The sequence below is a fragment of the Phoca vitulina genome, unplaced genomic scaffold, assembly GCF_004348235.1.
Source record: "Phoca vitulina isolate PV1807 unplaced genomic scaffold, GSC_HSeal_1.0 scaffold3, whole genome shotgun sequence".
NCBI classification, from domain to species: Eukaryota; Metazoa; Chordata; class Mammalia; order Carnivora; family Phocidae; genus Phoca; species Phoca vitulina.
Window position 1 is genome coordinate 47,595,329 of NW_022589706.1, and position 19,151 is coordinate 47,614,479.

General features: G+C 39.0%; 1 protein-coding gene across 12 annotated transcripts in view; it reads right to left on the reverse strand.

The window, feature by feature from the left end:
• The window catches only part of EPHA5 (EPH receptor A5), a 346,898-nt gene extending 330,399 nt beyond the window's left edge, over positions 1-16,499 (reverse strand). For 3 of the 12 annotated variants that reach the window (XM_032400482.1, XM_032400479.1, XM_032400480.1), the window contains exon 1: positions 15,569-16,488. In XM_032400482.1, coding sequence (XP_032256373.1) covers positions 15,569-15,752 — 184 coding nt within the window. In that variant the 5' untranslated portion in view covers positions 15,753-16,488. Of the gene's footprint in view, positions 1-15,568 lie in introns of all 12 variants that reach the window. The other 9 variants (XR_004298863.1, XM_032400484.1, XM_032400478.1 and 6 more) reach the window with 6 other exon arrangements.
• Between the last annotated feature and the right edge of the window lie 2,652 nt (positions 16,500-19,151).

The following is a 19,151-nucleotide window of genomic DNA, read 5'->3' on the forward strand; positions in this document are numbered from 1 at the left end:
ATCCAGTGAAGACATGAATGATAAGAAAGCAAAACAGCCTTTTTACTGATATGAAGAAAAATTTTAGATAGAAGGGTAGAAGATTAAACCAGCCATAACAGTTCTTTAAATCAAAGTCTAATCCAGAGCAAGGTCATAACTCTCTTGTATTCTCTGAAGGCTGAGAGAGGTGAGGAAGCTGTAGAAGAAAAGCTGGAAGCTGGCAGAGATTGTTTCATGAGGTTTAAGCAAAGAAGCCATCTCCATAACATGAAAGTGCAAGGTAAAGCAGCAAGTGCTGATGCAGAAGCTGCAGCAAGTTATCCAGAAGATCTAGCTAAGTTAATCGGTAGAAGTGGCTATATTAAACAACAAATTTTCAGTGTAGACAAAACAGCCTTATATTGAAGAAGATGTCATCTAGGACTTTCATAGCTAGAGAGGACAAATCAACGCCTGGCTTGAAAGCTTCAAAGGCCAGGCTGACTTCCTTGTTATAGACTAAAGCAGCTGGTGACTATATGTTGGAGCCAATGCTCATTGGCCATTCCGTAAAATCCTAGGGCCCTTAAGAATTATGCTAAATCTACTCTGCTTGTGCCCTAGAAATTGGACAACAAAGCGTGGATGACAAATGCACATCTGTTTACAACATGGCTTACTGAATATTTTAAGTTCACTCTTGAGAAGAAAAAAAATTCTTTCAAAATATTATTGCTCATTGACAATTCATGATATCACCCAAGAGCCCTGATGGAAATGTCCAATGAAATTAATCTCATTTTCATGCCTAATAATAACACAACACCCATTCTGCAGCCCATGGATCAAGGAATAATTTCAACTTTCAAGTCGTATTATTTAGGAAATACATTTCATAAGGCTGTAGAGACCATAGACAGTGATTCCTCTGATGGATTTGGGCAAAGTAAATTGAAAGCTTTCTGGAAAGGATTCACCATTCTAGATGTCATTAAGAACATTCATGATTCATTGGAAGAAGTCAAAATATCAACATTCACAGGAGTTTGGAGGAAGTTGATTGCAAACCTTCATGCACAACTTTGAGGAGTTAAAACTTCAGTGGGAAGTCACAGCAGATGTGGAAATAGCAAGAGAACTAGAATTAGAAGTAAAGCCTGAAGGTGTGACTGAATTGCTGCAATCTCATGATAAAACTTGAAGGAAGGAGGAGCTGCTTCTTATGGTTGAGCAAAGAAAGAGGTTTCTTGGGATGGAATCTACTCCTGGTGAAGATGTTGTGTAGACTGTTGAAATGACAATAGAGGGTTTGGAATATTAAATAAACTTAGTTGATAAAGCAGCAGGGCTTGAGAGGATTGGCTCTGATTTTGAAAGAAGTTCGACTGTGGATAAAATGCTATCAAACAGTATTGGGGCGCCTGGGTGGCTCAGTCGTTGTCTGCCTTTGGCTCAGGTCATGATCCCAGGATCCTGGGATCGAGCCCTGCATTGGGCTCCCTGCTCCGCAGGAGGCCTGCTTCTCCCTCTCCCACTCCCCCTGCTTATGTTCCCTCTCTTGCTGTGTCTCTCTCTGTCAAATAAATAAATAAAATCTTTAAAAAATGCTATCATACAGTATCACATGCAACAGAGAAATAATTTGTGAAAAGAAGAGTTCATTGATGTGGTAAACCTCATTGTTTGCTTTATTTTAAGAAATTACCACAGTCATCCTGACCTTCATCAACCACCGCCCTGATCAGTCAGCAGCTATCAATATTAGGCAAGACCCTTCACCTGAAAAAAGATTATAACTTGCTGAAAGCTCTGATGATAGTTAGCAATAAAGTATTTTTAATTAAGGTATGTACATTGTTTTTTATACATAATGCTATTGCACACTTAATGAACTACAGGATAGTATAAGCATAACTTTTGTATACACTGGGAAATTCCCAAAAATCATTTGACTTGCTTTATTGTGATATTTGCTTTATTGTGGTGGCCTGGAACCAAACCTGCAAGATCTCTGAGGTATGCCTATCCTGATTGGTGAGCACTTATCACTGCCATTTTGTTAATTTCTGAGTGTTTTATAGATCCATTGTTCCTTGTTTCTCAACCATTTGTGTGTGTGTTTTGATGTCTTTTGGTATCAGCATGCTTTGACTTCATCATCATGTTCTTTTGGGTAATTACCACAGGATATTCTCTTGAGGTTACCATGAGGTTTATATAAACTATTTCAAGGTTATAACAACATATTTTAAACTGATAACAACTTCAATATAATTCCTAAACTTTATACTTTTACTTCTCCTCCCCTCACATTTCAGATTATTGCTGCTATAATTTACATGTTTTTTTTTTTAATTGTGTAACTAATAACAGATTACTGTAGTTATGGTTATTTACATTTCTTAAAAAAACTTTTAAAGTTGTAGGTGAATTATGCACCATTATTAGCATATTGCAGAATCTAACTATGACTATATGTTTACCATTACCAGTGAAATTTACACAACTTATTTGTGTTTTTACATTGTTAATTAGCATTATTTTACTTCCACTCACATAATTCCCTTTAGCATTTCTCGTAAGGCAAGTCTGGCGGTAATAAACTCCCTCAGCTTTTGTTTGTTTGAGAAAGTCTTTATCCCTCCTTTGTTTCTGAAGGACAGGTTCCTCAGGTATATAATTCTTGATTGACAGTTATTTTCTTTCAAATTTTGAATCTGTTATCTCTCCTGACCTGAAAAGTTTCTGTTGAGAAGTCTGGTGAAGGTCTTATGGAGGTTTTCTTGTATGAAACTTCTCTCTTTTCTCCTGCTACTCTTAAAATTATTTCCTAGTCTTTGAAAATTTAATTATAATGTGTTTCAGTGTAACCTTATTTGGGTTCAACCTATTTGGAGTCTTTTGGGACTCATGAACCTGGGTATCTATTTCTCTCTAAAACTTCAGAAAGTTTTCCTCCATTATCACTTAAATATATATTCTGTCCCTTTTTGTCTTCTCCTTCTGGAATTCCCATAATGTGAATATTGTTTCTTTTCATTGTATCCCATAATTCTTGTAGAATTTCATCTTTCTTTCTCTCTTTCTCTCTTTTCTTTCTTTCTCTTTCTTTCTCTCTTTCTCTTTCTTTCTCTCTCTCTCTTTTCTTTCTTTCTTTCATTCTATCTTCTTTCTTTCTTTCTTTCTTCCTTTTTTCTCCTCTGACTGAGTGATTTCCAATGTCCTATCCTCCAGGTTGCTGATTCCTTCTTCTGCATGGTTGAGTCAGCTTTTGAGAATTTCTACTGAATTCTGCAGTAGTTTTTGTATTTTTCAATTCTAGAAATTCTGTGTGTTTTTTATTTCTATTTCCTTGTCAAACTTCTTGTTTTGTTCATGCATTGTTTTCCTAATTTCATTTAATTGTGTTTCCTTATAGTTCACTAAACCTCCTTAAAAGGATTACTCTGATTTATTTGTCTGACAGTTCATAGATCTCCATTTCTTCAGGGGCAGTTATTGAAGCTTTATTAGATGTCTTTGGTGGTGTCATATTTATCTGATCTTTTTTTTTTTTTTTTTTAATGATCCTGGACTCCTTACATTGGTATCTGCACATTTGAGTAACGGGGCTCCTCTTCCAGACTTTAGAGGTTTGCTCTGACAGATGGAGTTCTTCACCAGTCAGCTCAGTTGGAATTTTTGGGTGTGTCTGCTGGTAATGTTCTTGGACAGGTAAAGCCTCCTATCATGGTCTATTTTGGGAGAGGCAACTGTTTGAACTGTGAGGATAAGGATGAGGGTTGTACTGTTGGCTGATAACAGTTGGATAGGATTGCTGGCTTGTTTTCCACATAAGTGAGGCTGTTGGATGGGCTCCACAGTTGCCTGGATCTCTGGTCAGGCTTACTAGATGGTCGGGACTGGGTACAATATTTAGTAGTAGATGGGACTATGAATTTGCTTCCTTAACCTGGCAGGACAGGACCCAGGGATGTACAGCTTGTTGTTTTCATACTTGAATCAGGTATGACTGTGTACTGAATTCCTTGGTCAAATAAGGCCACTGGTTTTGCTTCATAGATGGGAAAAGATGCAGGCTGTATTCCTTGTTCAAGTGCCACTGTATGTAGGGCTATTGGATGGACTATACAGTTTCCTGTGTGCTTCAGTTCGGTTCCCTTGGACAGGTTGAAGGCTGTATTCAGCACTGAACAGAAACACAAATTAGAGTCCCTGTTGGGGTGCAGTGGAAGAAACATCTCTAAAGTCAGTAAAGCTCTTTGTGTGTCATCTTAACTCAAGCTGACCCACATCCAAAGTATCTAAACTGAACAGAGCCACTGGCTTTGCTCTGCAAACTACTGGGTTTGCCTGCCAGCCTCTCAGTGTGAGCTCTGCTGGGCCACACAGCTTCCCAGGAGTTGTTGCTAGCCCTTTTGACCAGATGGGACTGTAAGACACTCTCCACAGAAGGTGGGGCTGTGATTCAGCTCCCCGAATGGGTATGGGCAAACTGGGCTCCAGAACTGACAAAACTCCTCCTTTGAGGATCCATCGGGAAGATCAGCACCCTACCCTGTTTCCTAGTCAAAGTAAGCCTCTGACTTGGTTCTGCAGATGAGCAAAACCACTGATTAGGATTACTACTTGGGCACTACAGATATGAACTTCATCTGTCATGATCCATGGGCTGGTTGTTGCAATCCCCTCTCCCTTTCTCCATGGCAGTAAGATTCCCCGTGGCTGAACCCCACAGATTCTCCTGCAATTTCCATGGTGTGAGATCAGAGCAGGAGTTCTTACAAAGTGACTCACAATTCTGGGGGAGTCTTGTCCCCTCTGGGTTGTCTTTTCCCATTGGAAGAGCCAGAGTTCAGGGGAGACCTCTCTGCATTGTGCTGCACTGGCCTGGAGACAGGCAATGTGGTCAAGGTGTAGCTTCTTCTTTAACCCTTCTAGTGCAGTCTGTCTTGGTCTCTGTGGTGTGTAGAGGTGCTTCAACTTCAAGCAATGTTCTGGGATTCTCTTAGTGGTGTCTTGTTTTTGAATAGTTGTTCTTCTTGTGAGCGAGGCAGAAGTCAGGAACAATATATGTCACCATCTTAGAGCCATCACTCCTCCAAGAGAATTAAAATTAAATGGATTTCAGGTATAAAACCTGAGTCTAGAGTTTAGCCTGGACTAGGGATTGAGAACTGGGTTGCTTATATACTAAAATAACAGAAAACAATTTAAAAAGTAAAGACTACCTGCCCTGAAATGGAGGCAATGTGTGGGAAGAGATCTTGCCTTGTGCTAGCGGGGTTCTGGACAATGGAAAGGGGAGACGTCAACATGGGGTATATCAGAGCATAAGAGCCTTATGAAGAGCAGCTGATCAAGTATTTATTGAGAGGGGGAAAAAAAAGGAGGGAGCTGCAAGTAAACTGCACAGAAAATATCCCCTGGACTGTACATGTAGTTTTGTATGCACTTTTATTATACTTCCCACTGTCAGTGGAATGAGCCATTACTTAGATGATGAGGGCCAGAGTCACTGTGGATGACTGGAGGACTTTAGTCAACAGTGTCTCCTGGTCTAGAAGAGTTGTTAAGAGCAGTGCTGGAGTTAGACTACCTGTGTTTGAATGCAGATTTCTATCACTTTCAGATTTGCAACTGTGGGTAAGTTACTTAACCATTCCCTGCTCACTTTCCTCATGTGTAAAATGAAAATATAATTATTATTATTATTTATTACTATTATTACTATTATTATTATATAATTTCCTAAGCTTGTTTTGAGGAAAAGAAATCAATATATATGTAAACTACTTAGTACAAATGTCTGGCACACTGTAGGCCAATAATCAATGTTAGCTATAATTATGGTATACAGGTACGTGTACTCATTAGTATGCAAATAGAGTCAAACATTTCATAAGCAGTTCTAAATACAGTACATTCTAAACTTCCTTACATCTGGTTATGTTCACTTATATAAAAAGGATAAGCCTTCACAGAATTATATTAAAACCTTTCTGAAAATATAAAAAAAAGTTATGCTTCCTAGTACTATTTCAAATTCTGAATATAGTTGAACAGACCAGAAAATTGTATATTTCAGACTAAAAGAGTGATGTCAAATTATGATGTCAGACATCTTTTTTAGGTAACTTCTAAGAATTTAATTCTTCCAACTATCCACTGGGTAATTTCAATGACTATCTAGCTATCTATCCACCTATCTATCTGTCAATCAGGTAAAACTGACAACATAATGTGCGAGGACTAAATATCTAAAATATTTGAAGATATCTCTTGATATGTTTTGTGGCTAATAAGAAACATGTGACCTCTAACTGGGGAATAATGAGGTAAAATGCAACATTTTCAACCCATGATCCTTACTTATACTGATGGTTTTCTATTTCCTAATCAAATCCCAGTATTCAATAGCAAATAATGAGGAAGCCAGCAGAAAATTCAGACCTCATGTCATTGATTTTTATCTTGGATAGCTCTATGGAAAATTTGCACATGCAATTCTTTTTTTTTAGATTGTTCTCCTGACCCAGTTTCTCTTTAATCATCCAGTGTAAGGGAGATGACAACCTGTGATTGTGAAATCTTCTCTCAAATAGCCTGTATTTAGTAGTGGGGAAAATACGGGGACTTACATCTCTTGTATACCTATTTTGCTCTACAATTTCATTAGGCAACATATATACATTCTTATTTTATTTTCACAACAACCCTATGAGTGTATGTTAACACTTCATTTTAACTATGTGGAATCTGAGGTAGATGGTTCAAGACCATACCACTAATATATGATAGAGCTCATTTCATGGTCTTTACATCTCCCCATTCTGCACTACCCAGTACGAAGCACAATTATTGTGAAGCTAATTAAAATTAAGCTACAGGGCATTCAAGGAGGGAGTCTTGTCAAGGACATGGGCCACTTCCATGCTATTAAGGCATTAGGGAAATATTCACTAAAGCCATATTCAGTTAGATTTGCAAAGGTAATATATTTTTATATTCCTTTTCTTAAGGAGGTTTCCTCTCATAATATAAGTTTAAAAACAAAACTGCTGCACACAGTGCTTTCCTGTTTCCTGATCCTTACCCAGCAAGTCAGGTGTGCACATGCATGCACTCTGCAGAGTGTTAATCAGGCACACTCCCAGAACTTTCATTTATGAAGTGTTCTACCAATTAGAAAGTTGTTTCATTTTGTTTGTTCTCCACAACAATTATGTAAAGTAGGCAGTACCAAATTACAAATAAATGAACTGAGGTCAAAAAAAAAAACAACAACAACAACTAAATGAGTGTCCACAGAACTTAGGGTTGGTAAGCAATGGAGATGAGCCAAAAACAAAACAAAAACAAAAACAAACAAGCAAACAACAACAAAAAGAGACAAGCCTAGTTTGTTTTTGAATTTCAAAGTTAGAGTTTCTGTTTTTGCTTATTTTTCCATAATTCTATAACATTTAATCACTTTTCGACTTTTGTTTCATAAGCTTGAATCAAAAACCAGTGACTCCAATTCTGTAAGATTAAGAGGTTCTATTGTTAATGTTTCTCCCTACCCCTTCCAGAGAAATCAAATATGATGGTCTGAAACTGGACATGGTTCAAATCCTTCAGACATAGCAGTTTCCAAGTATTTTCTGCTTTTCTGAGAAGGCTAGTTGCACCCCCTTGTAAAAGACTCATTACACTGCCCAGGGTAAAACTCTTGAAGGAGAAGACATTCCACTGCTATCTGCCACAAGACCAGGTGTCCAGCTTCACCTGTTCAGCTAGCACATAAGGCAAGAGAGGACTCTGGGTGAAAGCCGAAATTTGGCTCACAGAGCAAGTTCCTGCTGAGGACTGCTGGGCTGAACCAGGGCCAGCCGGATCGACCTGCTGAGTTTGTCTTTCCACAGAAAAGACATTAACAAGCATCCTGGAACAGGAAGATACAGCCAGTGTAAAGAAAGTGAGCTATCTCATAAGAAACATAAAACTTACATAAAAAACTTAAATCCTTGTGTTTCTGATTTATGAATTAAGTAAACAATGTATGACTTAGTGTGACACAATATGCTCTTTACTTTTAGAGACTGGGTCCCATGATTTATTTAACAGAAGACTATTACTTCTCACCCAGTTTGACATCATGACTTCCTTGGGGGTGTTGGAACATAGCAGGCATGGGCTCTTATCCTCTTATCTTGCTTTGACTTTGTACGAATGGAGTGTCTTATAGGAAAGGTGGGAGGAAGGAGAGTTGGAAAGAGAGAGAAAGGAAGGAAGTGAAGGAGGAAAGGAGGGATTGAAGGAAGGAGGGGGACAGGGGAAGGGAGACGTGGCAGATAAAAATAAGAGTGTGACATTATTACAAGAGACAAAAAAGACACTACCCATTTCTGAGTAAAAGAACAGACTGTATTTTCTCTAAATCTTCCAATACTTAGCCCGAAACATGTTTCCAAGTAGGAACATTTTCTCACAAAGCATATGCAAAATATTTCAACCCTCAGGTTTTGGCTCTTTGATTTTTTTTTTTTTTTTTTTTTTTTTACCAGAATCATTTACTTTAACAGAGCTATGGGCCCAGTTTAGTTAGAACTGAAGACATGTGTAATGGATGCAGAGATGGCCTGGGCAATAGTCCAGCGACTAAAACAGAATCAGAATCATCACAGACACTTTAATCCCAATTATTTAATCTGCGGGGCGTCTAACACCACAAGTATTTGGCATGACTCAACAAAACAGTAGAAGAAGTAGAAACAGAAGAAGAAAAAAACCTAAATTGATGATATAAAATGAACTAAAGAGGTTTTTTTTTTCATTAGACTATGATTTTTATCCTCAGAGCAAAAGTGAGACAAAGATAAAATTAGAATATGTGTGTGGGGGGAGGGGGTAATGGTATTTTAAAAAATAATATAAAAAATAAAATGCAAGTACTTTTATTAATATCAAATCATATCAAAATCATAGTGATACCACCTTGACACCTCTCCCCACTCTTTGTTTCAGCCTCACCGTGATCTTTCTACACACATTTAGGGGTGTGCATGTCCATGTACACCTGGACCATCATCTGGCCAAATTACTGCACTCTGCTTAATAAATGTACCATGATTAAAGCCATGAACACATGAGAAAAGAATGCATGACCTAGGGTTGATTTTTGACCACAAGATTTTGTATGCTCTTCAGTAGTATATGAAACAATTTAAATATTAATAAAGTAACACATAAACTGATCAGAGACGAAAGGCTGTGGTTCCTATAGGAAAAGAAGAACTAGAATAAACCCTAATTACAAACAGAAACTACCAGGTTTTCCTTAACTGAAATACATTGTAAATGGTATTCTAAAGACAAAGCTCACACACATTTTTAAAAAGGATTTTCCAGCAATTTCTAAATAGTAGAAATGATTCCTTAGGGTTTCTTTAAATCACTAAAGATTAAAAAAAAAGCATTTAAAAATTTTACTAACACTAAATGACAATTAATAAATGTCATCATGCTAAACCACAGAGTTTTCAAAAACTCCAAGTGGTACACCTACTACATTAGTTCTATTTTATGTCTTTGTAACACCTGAGATTCTCATTAGAGATAGTTGAAAGATTTAAGCTTTTACAAAACAAAACAAAAAAATAACAAGACCATAAATTACTACACATTTCACTAGACACAATTCAAATTCTTATGTACCTTACAGTGCTTTTCCCTTTTATATATTTATTTACTTTTCGCTTTTACTAACAGATTATATTAAGTAAGAATTTTTTAAGATGGTAATGAAAGAAGCTAAAAGGGAATTTAAAAGTCTTTATTTCTCATGAAATTCACTGATTAGAATTACATTTTAAATCATTTCATTGTTTTCTATTGTTATTGTAATATAAATTTTAAATTAGAGCTACCTCTTGATTTTATGTGATCAGAATAAATGAAATGAATAAATCCTGTATCTGTGAAATTTATAGTGTCAGAAAGTGAAAATTCCAATCACCTTTCAATACTCAAGAATACTTGTGGCACTATCTATGTGTACCTTGATTTATAAACAACTATTTCATAGCACAATTTGTGGCATTACTGATCCTACTATTTTTGTGGAAAGTTCTTCATTATGACACCTTGTATATGTTAATAATGTATTATTAAAAATGAACTGTTCTCTAAAATTTGAATTTAAAATTTTAAACATTTTTTTCTTCAGTAAAATAAATTTTTTGTCTTCTTCAAATACTTTAAAATCTATTTCATTAACTCTGAATAAAGAAATGTCTGGACAGTCAGAAACTAAAAAGAGAAAAGTAAATATATGATAAAGGGAGACTTTTCTAAATACTCATGCTAATTGTTTTGGAAGTTCAAACCAAATACTTAAGGGTGAATCATTTAGTTTTTAATTTAGACATTTTTAATGGAACCAATAAAATATTTTCACAGTGAATAACTTTCAAATCTTCCAGTTTTCTAATCACTATATAATGCTTTAAAAATTATGAGTAGATCAGAGATTCTGTCATCTTTCTTATATCAAATACCTCTTACTGAATAAAACTATTGTTTTGTTACTTTAAAGAGATATATTATTAAGCTTCTTAAAAAATAAGGAACATTTTAATCTGTATTTACGAAGCCTTTAGAGCTCATTTTATATTTTATATTTTACCACCTCGTCTGGGATAAAACATAGGATAAAATTTTTAATGTGAATTAAAAATACCAGTAAATGTGCTTATGTATACAGTAGACTAGGATAACTCCTTTGAACTACCTAACGAACTGAGTATATAAATTTTGATAAAATAACAAAATATTTATTTACCCAGTAGAGCTACCAGTAGGAGCTATTCTGCTCTACAGATAAATACATACTCACCAGAGATATTAGAACTGCAAGAATCATTCTGAGTCTCTAAGGCGATAATTTATATTTTTTGCTTGCATATTGCTTTTATAGTAAAAATTTACTATTTCTGAAAGGGAAAAATGGACCAATACTGCAATCAATTTTTAATGGCTTATAATAAGCAAGGCTGCATATTCAAACTTCAGTTAATATTGATGCTTTATGAAAACAATTGTAAAACTATTTTAAAATGGTCAAGAATGCATAAATCGTGTTTGAATAATTAGGTACCTCTGCTAATTTAAATTCAAATTACTCATTAGTAAAATGAAATATATCTGGTAATTTAAATGTAAAAAATGAAGTATAAAGAGTTATCAATACTTTCTATAGTAGTTACGTCTTTAAGATATTAGCAGCACATTTTTTTTAAAAAAGAACATTGACTCATATAAGTAAAAATAGCTATAGTTAGTTACTATAATAATGTACATCATAGTCTATTTTTATAGTCAAACATAGAAAGGTTTCTTCCAAATAAAAGAGAAATTAATTAGTCATTCAAGCAAATACATAAGAAAGCACTCCAAACAAAGGAGATTCAAGTGGTCAAGTCAGTCAATCAGCAAAAATGTAGTGAAAATAAGAAAAGCACAGTCATTTTCTCAACAGTAGCAATACTGAATAAAGTCTAATATTTAATTAAATAGTTTGGGGATGTTTGTCTACAAATAGCTGTATCATCTAATATTGACATTTTATGTAGAAATATTCTAAATGGTTACAATTCGTAGAGTATTAATTATATAAATAATGGTAAGTACAGTAATGCATTTCTAAGTATAAAAAATAAACCCTTTTAATCCTATGTGGATTGAAATAAAGAGTTAATAGTATTTACAACTGGTGATATTACAAAAAGAGTATTTTCAATAAAAGGAGAAATTTTCACTGTAAATGCAGGAATTGTCCACCCTCTTCTCTGTCTTCTATGAGGAAATAAAATCTTCTTACCTGTCACCCTACACCCAAGATTTTTGTCTACCTCAAAAAAAAAAAAAAAAAGCTTAAAATTAAAGAGTCAACCCTTTACCCCCTTTCATGGTTTATAAAGCAAAAAGCCAAAACTCTTCATGGCCTCTTCTCCTTCCAACCACCTAAGATTCAAATAAGGGTGATTGCTCTCTTTTTTTGTTCAGTAGTGTCCTGGTGAGGGAATGATTTTACTGTCCTTTTTCTGTGGGGTCCTGCCGGTTTATCTAAAAGGAAATGAATTATAACAGGATGACAAGGCCACAAAACAAAGCCATTTAGTTTTACAAATCTATTATGTCCTCCAATCTGTTTTATGGGCCTGGTCCTATTATAAACTAAGAAAAACCCTAAAACAAACTCTTTTTTCCTTTCTTTCCATTGAAAACATCTACAATTTTATGACTGTTTAACACTTTAGCCTAAAATTTTTTCCGCTCTGTGTGTGTGTGTGTATGTGTGTGTTTTTCCCCCAAGAGTCCTTCCACCCCACCTTCTCAAACATACAAAACATTCAGAGACAAGAAACTGGACTTTTCAAATACAAACTGCTGACAACTGTCAGAAGCACCTTACTGGGACATTACTGACTGTAGCTTCAATGAATTAAGCTTGATTCACTGCGGGTGAATCATTTTCAATGCAGAGCTGTTCAGCAGTAATTGGCCAAGAATCCCTGCTGCGAAAAGCACTTGTCAAATAATGCTTGTTTACAAATATATCTCCAGACAGCAAAAAGTGGCAGTTACTGAATAAGTTCAGGGCCACCTCCAATATTCATAACAGTGGACATGCTCTCTTTACTTATTAAATCTATTAACATTTTCACTTGTTGATATACTTGCTAATGTTTGTCCTGCTTGATCAATCTCAGAGATAAGTTGCTAAATATGCCTCTGAATTATTTTATAATAGAAGTGTTTTGTATTAGACTGTAGTTAAAAGGTTTCTTCCACATGTAATTTATGCCTAATGTATGTAAAAAGACAACGAAAGATAATATTTATCTTATCTTAGAATTGAATCTAAAGAGTACATTTTCCTCTTATTGTCTTTTATCCAACATATCCTAACATTCATTCCATCTCAATTTAAGATTCTAGATATATATTTGGCTTTTCCTGTTCAGTTCTGCTTATTTATGTCTACAAAAGTTAAATTTTAAAAATGACTAGAATACAAATTATGAATGTAAAGTCACATTTATGTCTATCTGCCTTGAATTTTTTCCTCACATAATGGGAGCATTCATATTATATATATATGCACACACATACACTATAGTCTGTGAAATCACTAAGTATCTATAGGTTGCAGAAGGCAAAATATATGAGAGCAAGTTATTAATGGATGCAGTGCATACATCGAATCTTTCTGCCCCTGATCTTCCAAAGAACTTCCAGAAATAATCAAAAACAAACTTAAAAACTCCAATTGGAATCTTTAAATAAACTCCTGTTATTAGTATCTTAATATATTATTGCTTGATTTATAATAACACACAGAGAAACAAAAAGAAGAGGAGAGCAATGGTCTGAGATGATACTTATGGAAAGATGGAAAACTGTTGGGTAGAGATGGAATGAATGAGGTGAAGTCATACATATTAAGACGATTTTATTTCCTACTGTGTTTATAGTGATAGATCCCTGCAATCCTCACCTCCCTACAACCCAAGTTTTGATGTGTGTTCAAATAGCTGGCGTAAGGACAATACAACCTGTGGTTGTTAGGTCTGTGATATCAACCAGTCTACCTTCCAGAAGATTTGAGCTCTGCTTACATCACCTTAAGAGACCGGTGCTATTTCCTAGCTTCCCTCCAATTCCCTCTGCCTCTTCCTCCTTGGTGCAGTCTTGGCCCTTGTGCCCATTCAGCATCACCCTCCCTGAGATTTCATTTTTTCCCCTTCTCTAACCAAGAGCCTCTACTCCCTTTCATCTCTACATAAACCACTTCCCTCATCACACCTGGGGGAAAAAAAAATTGAAATATAATGGGAACAGGAAAGGATGAATGACACTACTATTACTGTTACTCTTTAAATCCAAACCAGGATGCCCCTTCCGGTGGAATAAGACAGTTAATAAAAGGATTCCAAACCCTGTTACAATCCTCCGGACTTCTAACATAATAAATCTAACATGAGAGATTAATAAAAGGACTACCACTTAAAACACTTTTTCAACTTTATCGGGAAGGGGAAAAGATGCAGATTGTTTGGGTTAAGCATGGGAGACTGCCATAGCTAGATAACTAGATACAGTGAGCTACACAGAATCCTTAAATCAGATTTAAAACAATAAATGTAAGGATTAAAGAGAGAAGTTCATGGGGTGGGGCAGGGAGTTTCGATCTGCCCTGCTTTCACACGGTTCCTAGGGAGCTGGCAGTGCTCCTAAACCAGCTCAGCGCCTTCTCCTACAGCCACACAACCCGCGCAAGTCACGAGGACACACACGACCCCAAGGCTGCTGCTTCATCTTTCCGGTCCAGCGTCCCCTGCCCTAGGTGTGGAAGGGATTTTTTTAAGGTTCCGTGCCTCACCCGTGGTTTGAGGAGCCTCAAATCGAAACCCCAGTATTCCAGCCAGGGGGCAGGGTCTTTGATGTTTGCGTGGTGGAGCTGACCGCTTCTCGCAGCCCAGATCTGGATCTGAGATGCTACACCTCCCACCCCCATTCTAAAGGAATGAGCTTTTGAGCTGTGACCCAGCGCGGTCGGGGTGTGAGAGGAGCAAGCGCGGCCGAAGCAGATCGAGGGCCGAGGGCGCCCAGGCGAACCGTGGCGGGCCCGGGGGGCTGAGCACAGCTCCGGGAGCAGAGAGCGCCGCACAGGTGCTGTTCCCGCGGGGCCGACTCTACTCGCCCAGCGGCAGGCGGAGACAGCCTTCAGGGTCCGGAGCGCAGGATTGGGGGTGGGGAGGAGGGTTGGGAACTCCAGGATCCGGTGGCGACGAGAGCGGGGCTCTTCCCTCACGCAAACACCGAGACACAAGCCCTGGTGGGTTTGAGCAGCAACTTCCTGGCAGCGAAACTCCACCCCCCTTCCGCCTCATCCCACCTTCCCGCCTTCTTCCACTTTCACCTCAGTGTGATTATGAGCCCCCAAAGTGAAGGGCACCCCACAGTGTGGGGCGCCTTCTGTCCTTCGCCATTCCCCTCCCTCGAGAAATAACAGCTCTTGCCACCCACCCCAGAATAGCAGCTGGCGATGCCCTAAATAACAGCTTCCAGAAGGCACTCCCCCCCCCCCAAATAAAAGCAGCCAGCCACCCTCACAATATTTCCCATCACCGGCCTCAAATAACGGTTTCTAAAAGCCCACCGCTCCCAAGATCGTTGTCGCTGAGCTTCAGACAGTTCCCACTCCTTCAAGCCCCAAATGTCACTTCCCCGCGCGCTTCAAGTGAGAACCAGCCGCACCCAACCTTCTGGCGCGGGTCTCAGACCTCTCTTTCCCCCCCGCTTGCAACTTCCCAGCCCCCCAACCAGCCTCGGTCCACACGCAGGTTCCTCGCCCCGCGCTCCGCACCTAATGTAAAACAATGCAACCAGACACAGCAGAGGGGAGCGAAAAGGCTGGCGAAAGCGGACAAATGTTAATTCGTGATGCGGGGTGAGATTTCGTCCGCGGCAGCAGCGTCCAGAGCGCCCGCACCCGCACTTCCAGGCCCCGCCTCGCCCCTCCGCCCCAGGTCGCTGCGGTCCCCACCCCCAACACTACCTTCGTTGCTAGGGCTGGCCAGGAGGGTCCGAAGCGCGGCGCACAGAAGAAGGCACGTCCAGAGGGGGGCCCTGCGAGGTGCAGAATAGCAGCCGGCCAGAGATGCAGGGGTGCTGGGGGTGTCGCCGTCGCCGCCGCCCGGGGGCCTCCGGCGTCCCGCACCCGGGGGCCCCGAGCCCCGCATCTTCTCCTAGCTGCCTCCGCCGCTGCTGTCCCGCGCGGCTCAGTCCACCGCCCCGGCCTCGGGGAGGGGGCGAGGGAGGCTCGCGGTTCCTCCGCGTTCCCCGTGGAGTCCCTTGGCTTCTGGCACGCGGCTCTTCCAAATGCGGGAACCGCGGATCCTCTGAGACGGCCGAAGTTTGCTTCCGGCTCCTGTCTCCCTTCTCTTCAGTGGGCTTAATTTAAATACTAGTTATGGCTGATAGTGCAGTTCTGGACTGGACTCAAGGGTGTCGAGAAGGTCCCGCGTCCTGTTTCTCTGTCTCTTAAGACTTTTAAGGATTGAGGTCTTTAAAATGCCCCTGAGGGGAAAATAAAGGTTCCTTTTCAGTCTTCAGGGCTGAAATGATGAAGGTAAGGGAGACAAGTCATCTTAAGTCAAGAAAAATCCTCAATAAAAAGAGGAGAAAAAGACAGGGTGGCTAAGGATAAAGGAAAGGAGTTGAGAAAATACAGGGTGGAGAAAACACGAGAGAGGCGAGCAAAGGAAAAGATCCAGAGAGTTCAGAGGCTGGCAGAAGGAAATAGCTGCGGGCTGAGCGCTGACGAGGGGAGGTACTGGCGGCTGCGAGCGGGCAGGAGCGCGGAGCCCAGCGGCGGTAGCCCGGAGCTGCTGCGGTTCCCGCTGCTCCGGGAGGAGGTGGTGTGCGCGCGGCTGGGAGGACGAGGTTGAAACTGCACAGCCACGGCGCCCTCCTGCTGTGTCTGGAGCTCCGTCGTCTCCTCTGCCTCCCGGCTCTGCACCTCCCACCGTCCTCCCTCCTCCTCTTCCCAGCTCCCCCGCCCTCTGCTGCTCGCAGCTTCGCCAGTGAGAATCTACAGTAAGTGTGAGTTGCTTAGACGAAGTCACACACTCGCGGAGGGAAGTAATCTGAAGGCTGCCGTGGTGAGTGTTGCCTAGCGGTCTCCGGGAAAGGCGCGTCTTCCTCCCCGGATAATTAGGGCGAAGAATTCTCTTGACTGTGCCTGCGAACACCGGGGCTCCCGGGAGGCGGAAGGGAAATCAGCCTTAGGCTCAGCCGGCAGCCCTTGGAGAAGCGGGTCCTTTGGTTTGGCATGTTGCCTGCTGCCCATCACAGGCTTGTGGCATCAACAACTTTGTCGTCACATAGCCACGCATTCGCAGGCTGTGCTGGTCCGTGGCTAGTTTCTTAAACACCCATATCGCTCATTGCTGCTCACCCTTTCTATTCTTCCAATACTTTGGCAGCTGGGATGGGATAATTAGGCAACATTTCCTTCAGAAGTAAATTGTAGAATTTCTGAATATAGACACCGTGACTATAATTGAAATTTCAGAGAGTCAAAAAATTTGACTTACTGAGGTTTGTAGTGTGCCAGATACTTTACGATGTGATAATTTAATTCATTAATTTCATTGATAGAATGTGTTAGAACTTTAGAAATTATAAGATAAGCAGCTATATGCAATTAATTCCAGTGAAATTAACATGAGTCAAATAATTTCAGGGTTTAAAAAATATTTTAATTTCGTGTTTTCTACTGCATTGACTTACAAATTAATTACAAAAAAAACTGTTTAAAACAATTGACTTTCTGTGCTCCACCTCTATTATGTATTCTCTTGCTTTATTATTTTTTCTTTAATTTTCTCATTCATTCTTTCAAAGAGATGCTTCTGAAGGGTAATTGTAGTAAATACTACAAATAAAGCATGTACGAAAAGTGTGAGTTTAGAAGAAAGGTATCTTGTTTAATTTGTTGTATAGTAACTACTGGGAAGATTGGGTTTGCATTCACACCTAATGAAGGGGAGTCTGCTCACTAGCTTTGACATCTAGAGCCCTGTTTGTCTTCACAATAAAATTCTCATCACCTTTAGCTGATGACATTTGTTTTCTGTTTAAATATTTGCAATATGGGCGCCTGGGTGGCTCAGTTGGTTAAGCGACTGCCTTCAGCTCAGGTCATGATCCTGGAGTCCCGGGATCGAGTCCCGCATCGGGCTCCCTGCTCAGCGGGGAGCCTGCTTCTCCCTCTGACCCTCCTCCCTCTCATGTTCTCTGTCTCTCATTCTCTCTCTCGCAAATAAGTAAAACCTTAAAAAAAAAAAAAAAAAAAAAAAAAAAAAAACTTTAAAAAAAAATAAATATTTGCAATAAAGATGAAAGAATAAAGAAGCGGTGATGCGATTTTATAAAGAGGTGGAAGCAAATCTTTGATTTTTTTTTTTCCCCAAAATGTTTTGGCACCAGAAATCTAAAAGCAGCTTCTTTCTATTATAATGTGCTCCAAACGCATGAAGCAAATTTAAAGAAATGGCAGTGAATCAGCCTTTCAGTTTGGCAAAAATCCTGATGCAAAGTTGAATTTTATATTTCTATTTGAAGACCATTCAAAATGTAAACTCCTCCCTCCAAATTATAGTTGAATTACTTAAAAATATTTGAACAGAATATCAACTAAGTTATCTTAAGCCTAGGGATACGTAATAATGCTGCTATGGAACATAGGCAGTTTAATGGGACTTAGAGCTTGTTATATTACTTCTATAGGTCTCAGTATCCTCATCAATAAAATGATTTGGAGAAAATGATCTTCAAGTTCCCTTTCCTTCCATACCCTTTGCATTTCTATGTTACTACCCTGTTCACCTATCTCCAATTATTTACTATTGACTACAAAATTATTCAATTTCTTCAGCCTAACATTGAAAGTATTCTACTACAAAGATCTTAAATAAATTTTCTATTTTACTTTACCTTAAAATTTGAAATTCAGTGTTCCCTAAATTGCCTCATACCTCTTTGTTTTTATGACTGTCACTCTATCCCACAGAAGATTCACCCCCTAAAAATATTTAACACTTTCCCTCCCACACACACTCACACATACACATCTCTCACCTAAAATCCTACCCAGTGTCCAAAGAGTATAAGCATTCAAGACTGATCTTTTCACAAAAAGAAGTGATTTGATTCTCCTTCTCCAAGTATCCATAGCTTATGATTTATGTCAGTCAACACAATGGCAATATTTTCTGAATGAAAAACTGGAACAAATTATCTAACAACTATAAGTGTATATACTGGGATGAAAGAAATTTAAACTGGGCATGTCAAAGAAAACTTGGGACACTATTCACTATGGTGGGTAATTATCTCCTACCCAAGATAGTTAACTCCTCCTTAAGTGATTAAGACTACAGAAAGCCAACTCCTTAAATTTCTTCACCTTAAATAGCAGCCATTTTTCTCATGGTTATTTAATAACATTTGTCATATGTCCTTGAAAGAAAGAACAGCTGTAAAATGGAGCCCCAGATACAGCAATGAAAGAGTTAATCAAGTCAATGATGATGGTTTGATTTCCCCCTCAATCTCACAAGAGATCTTATGTCTGG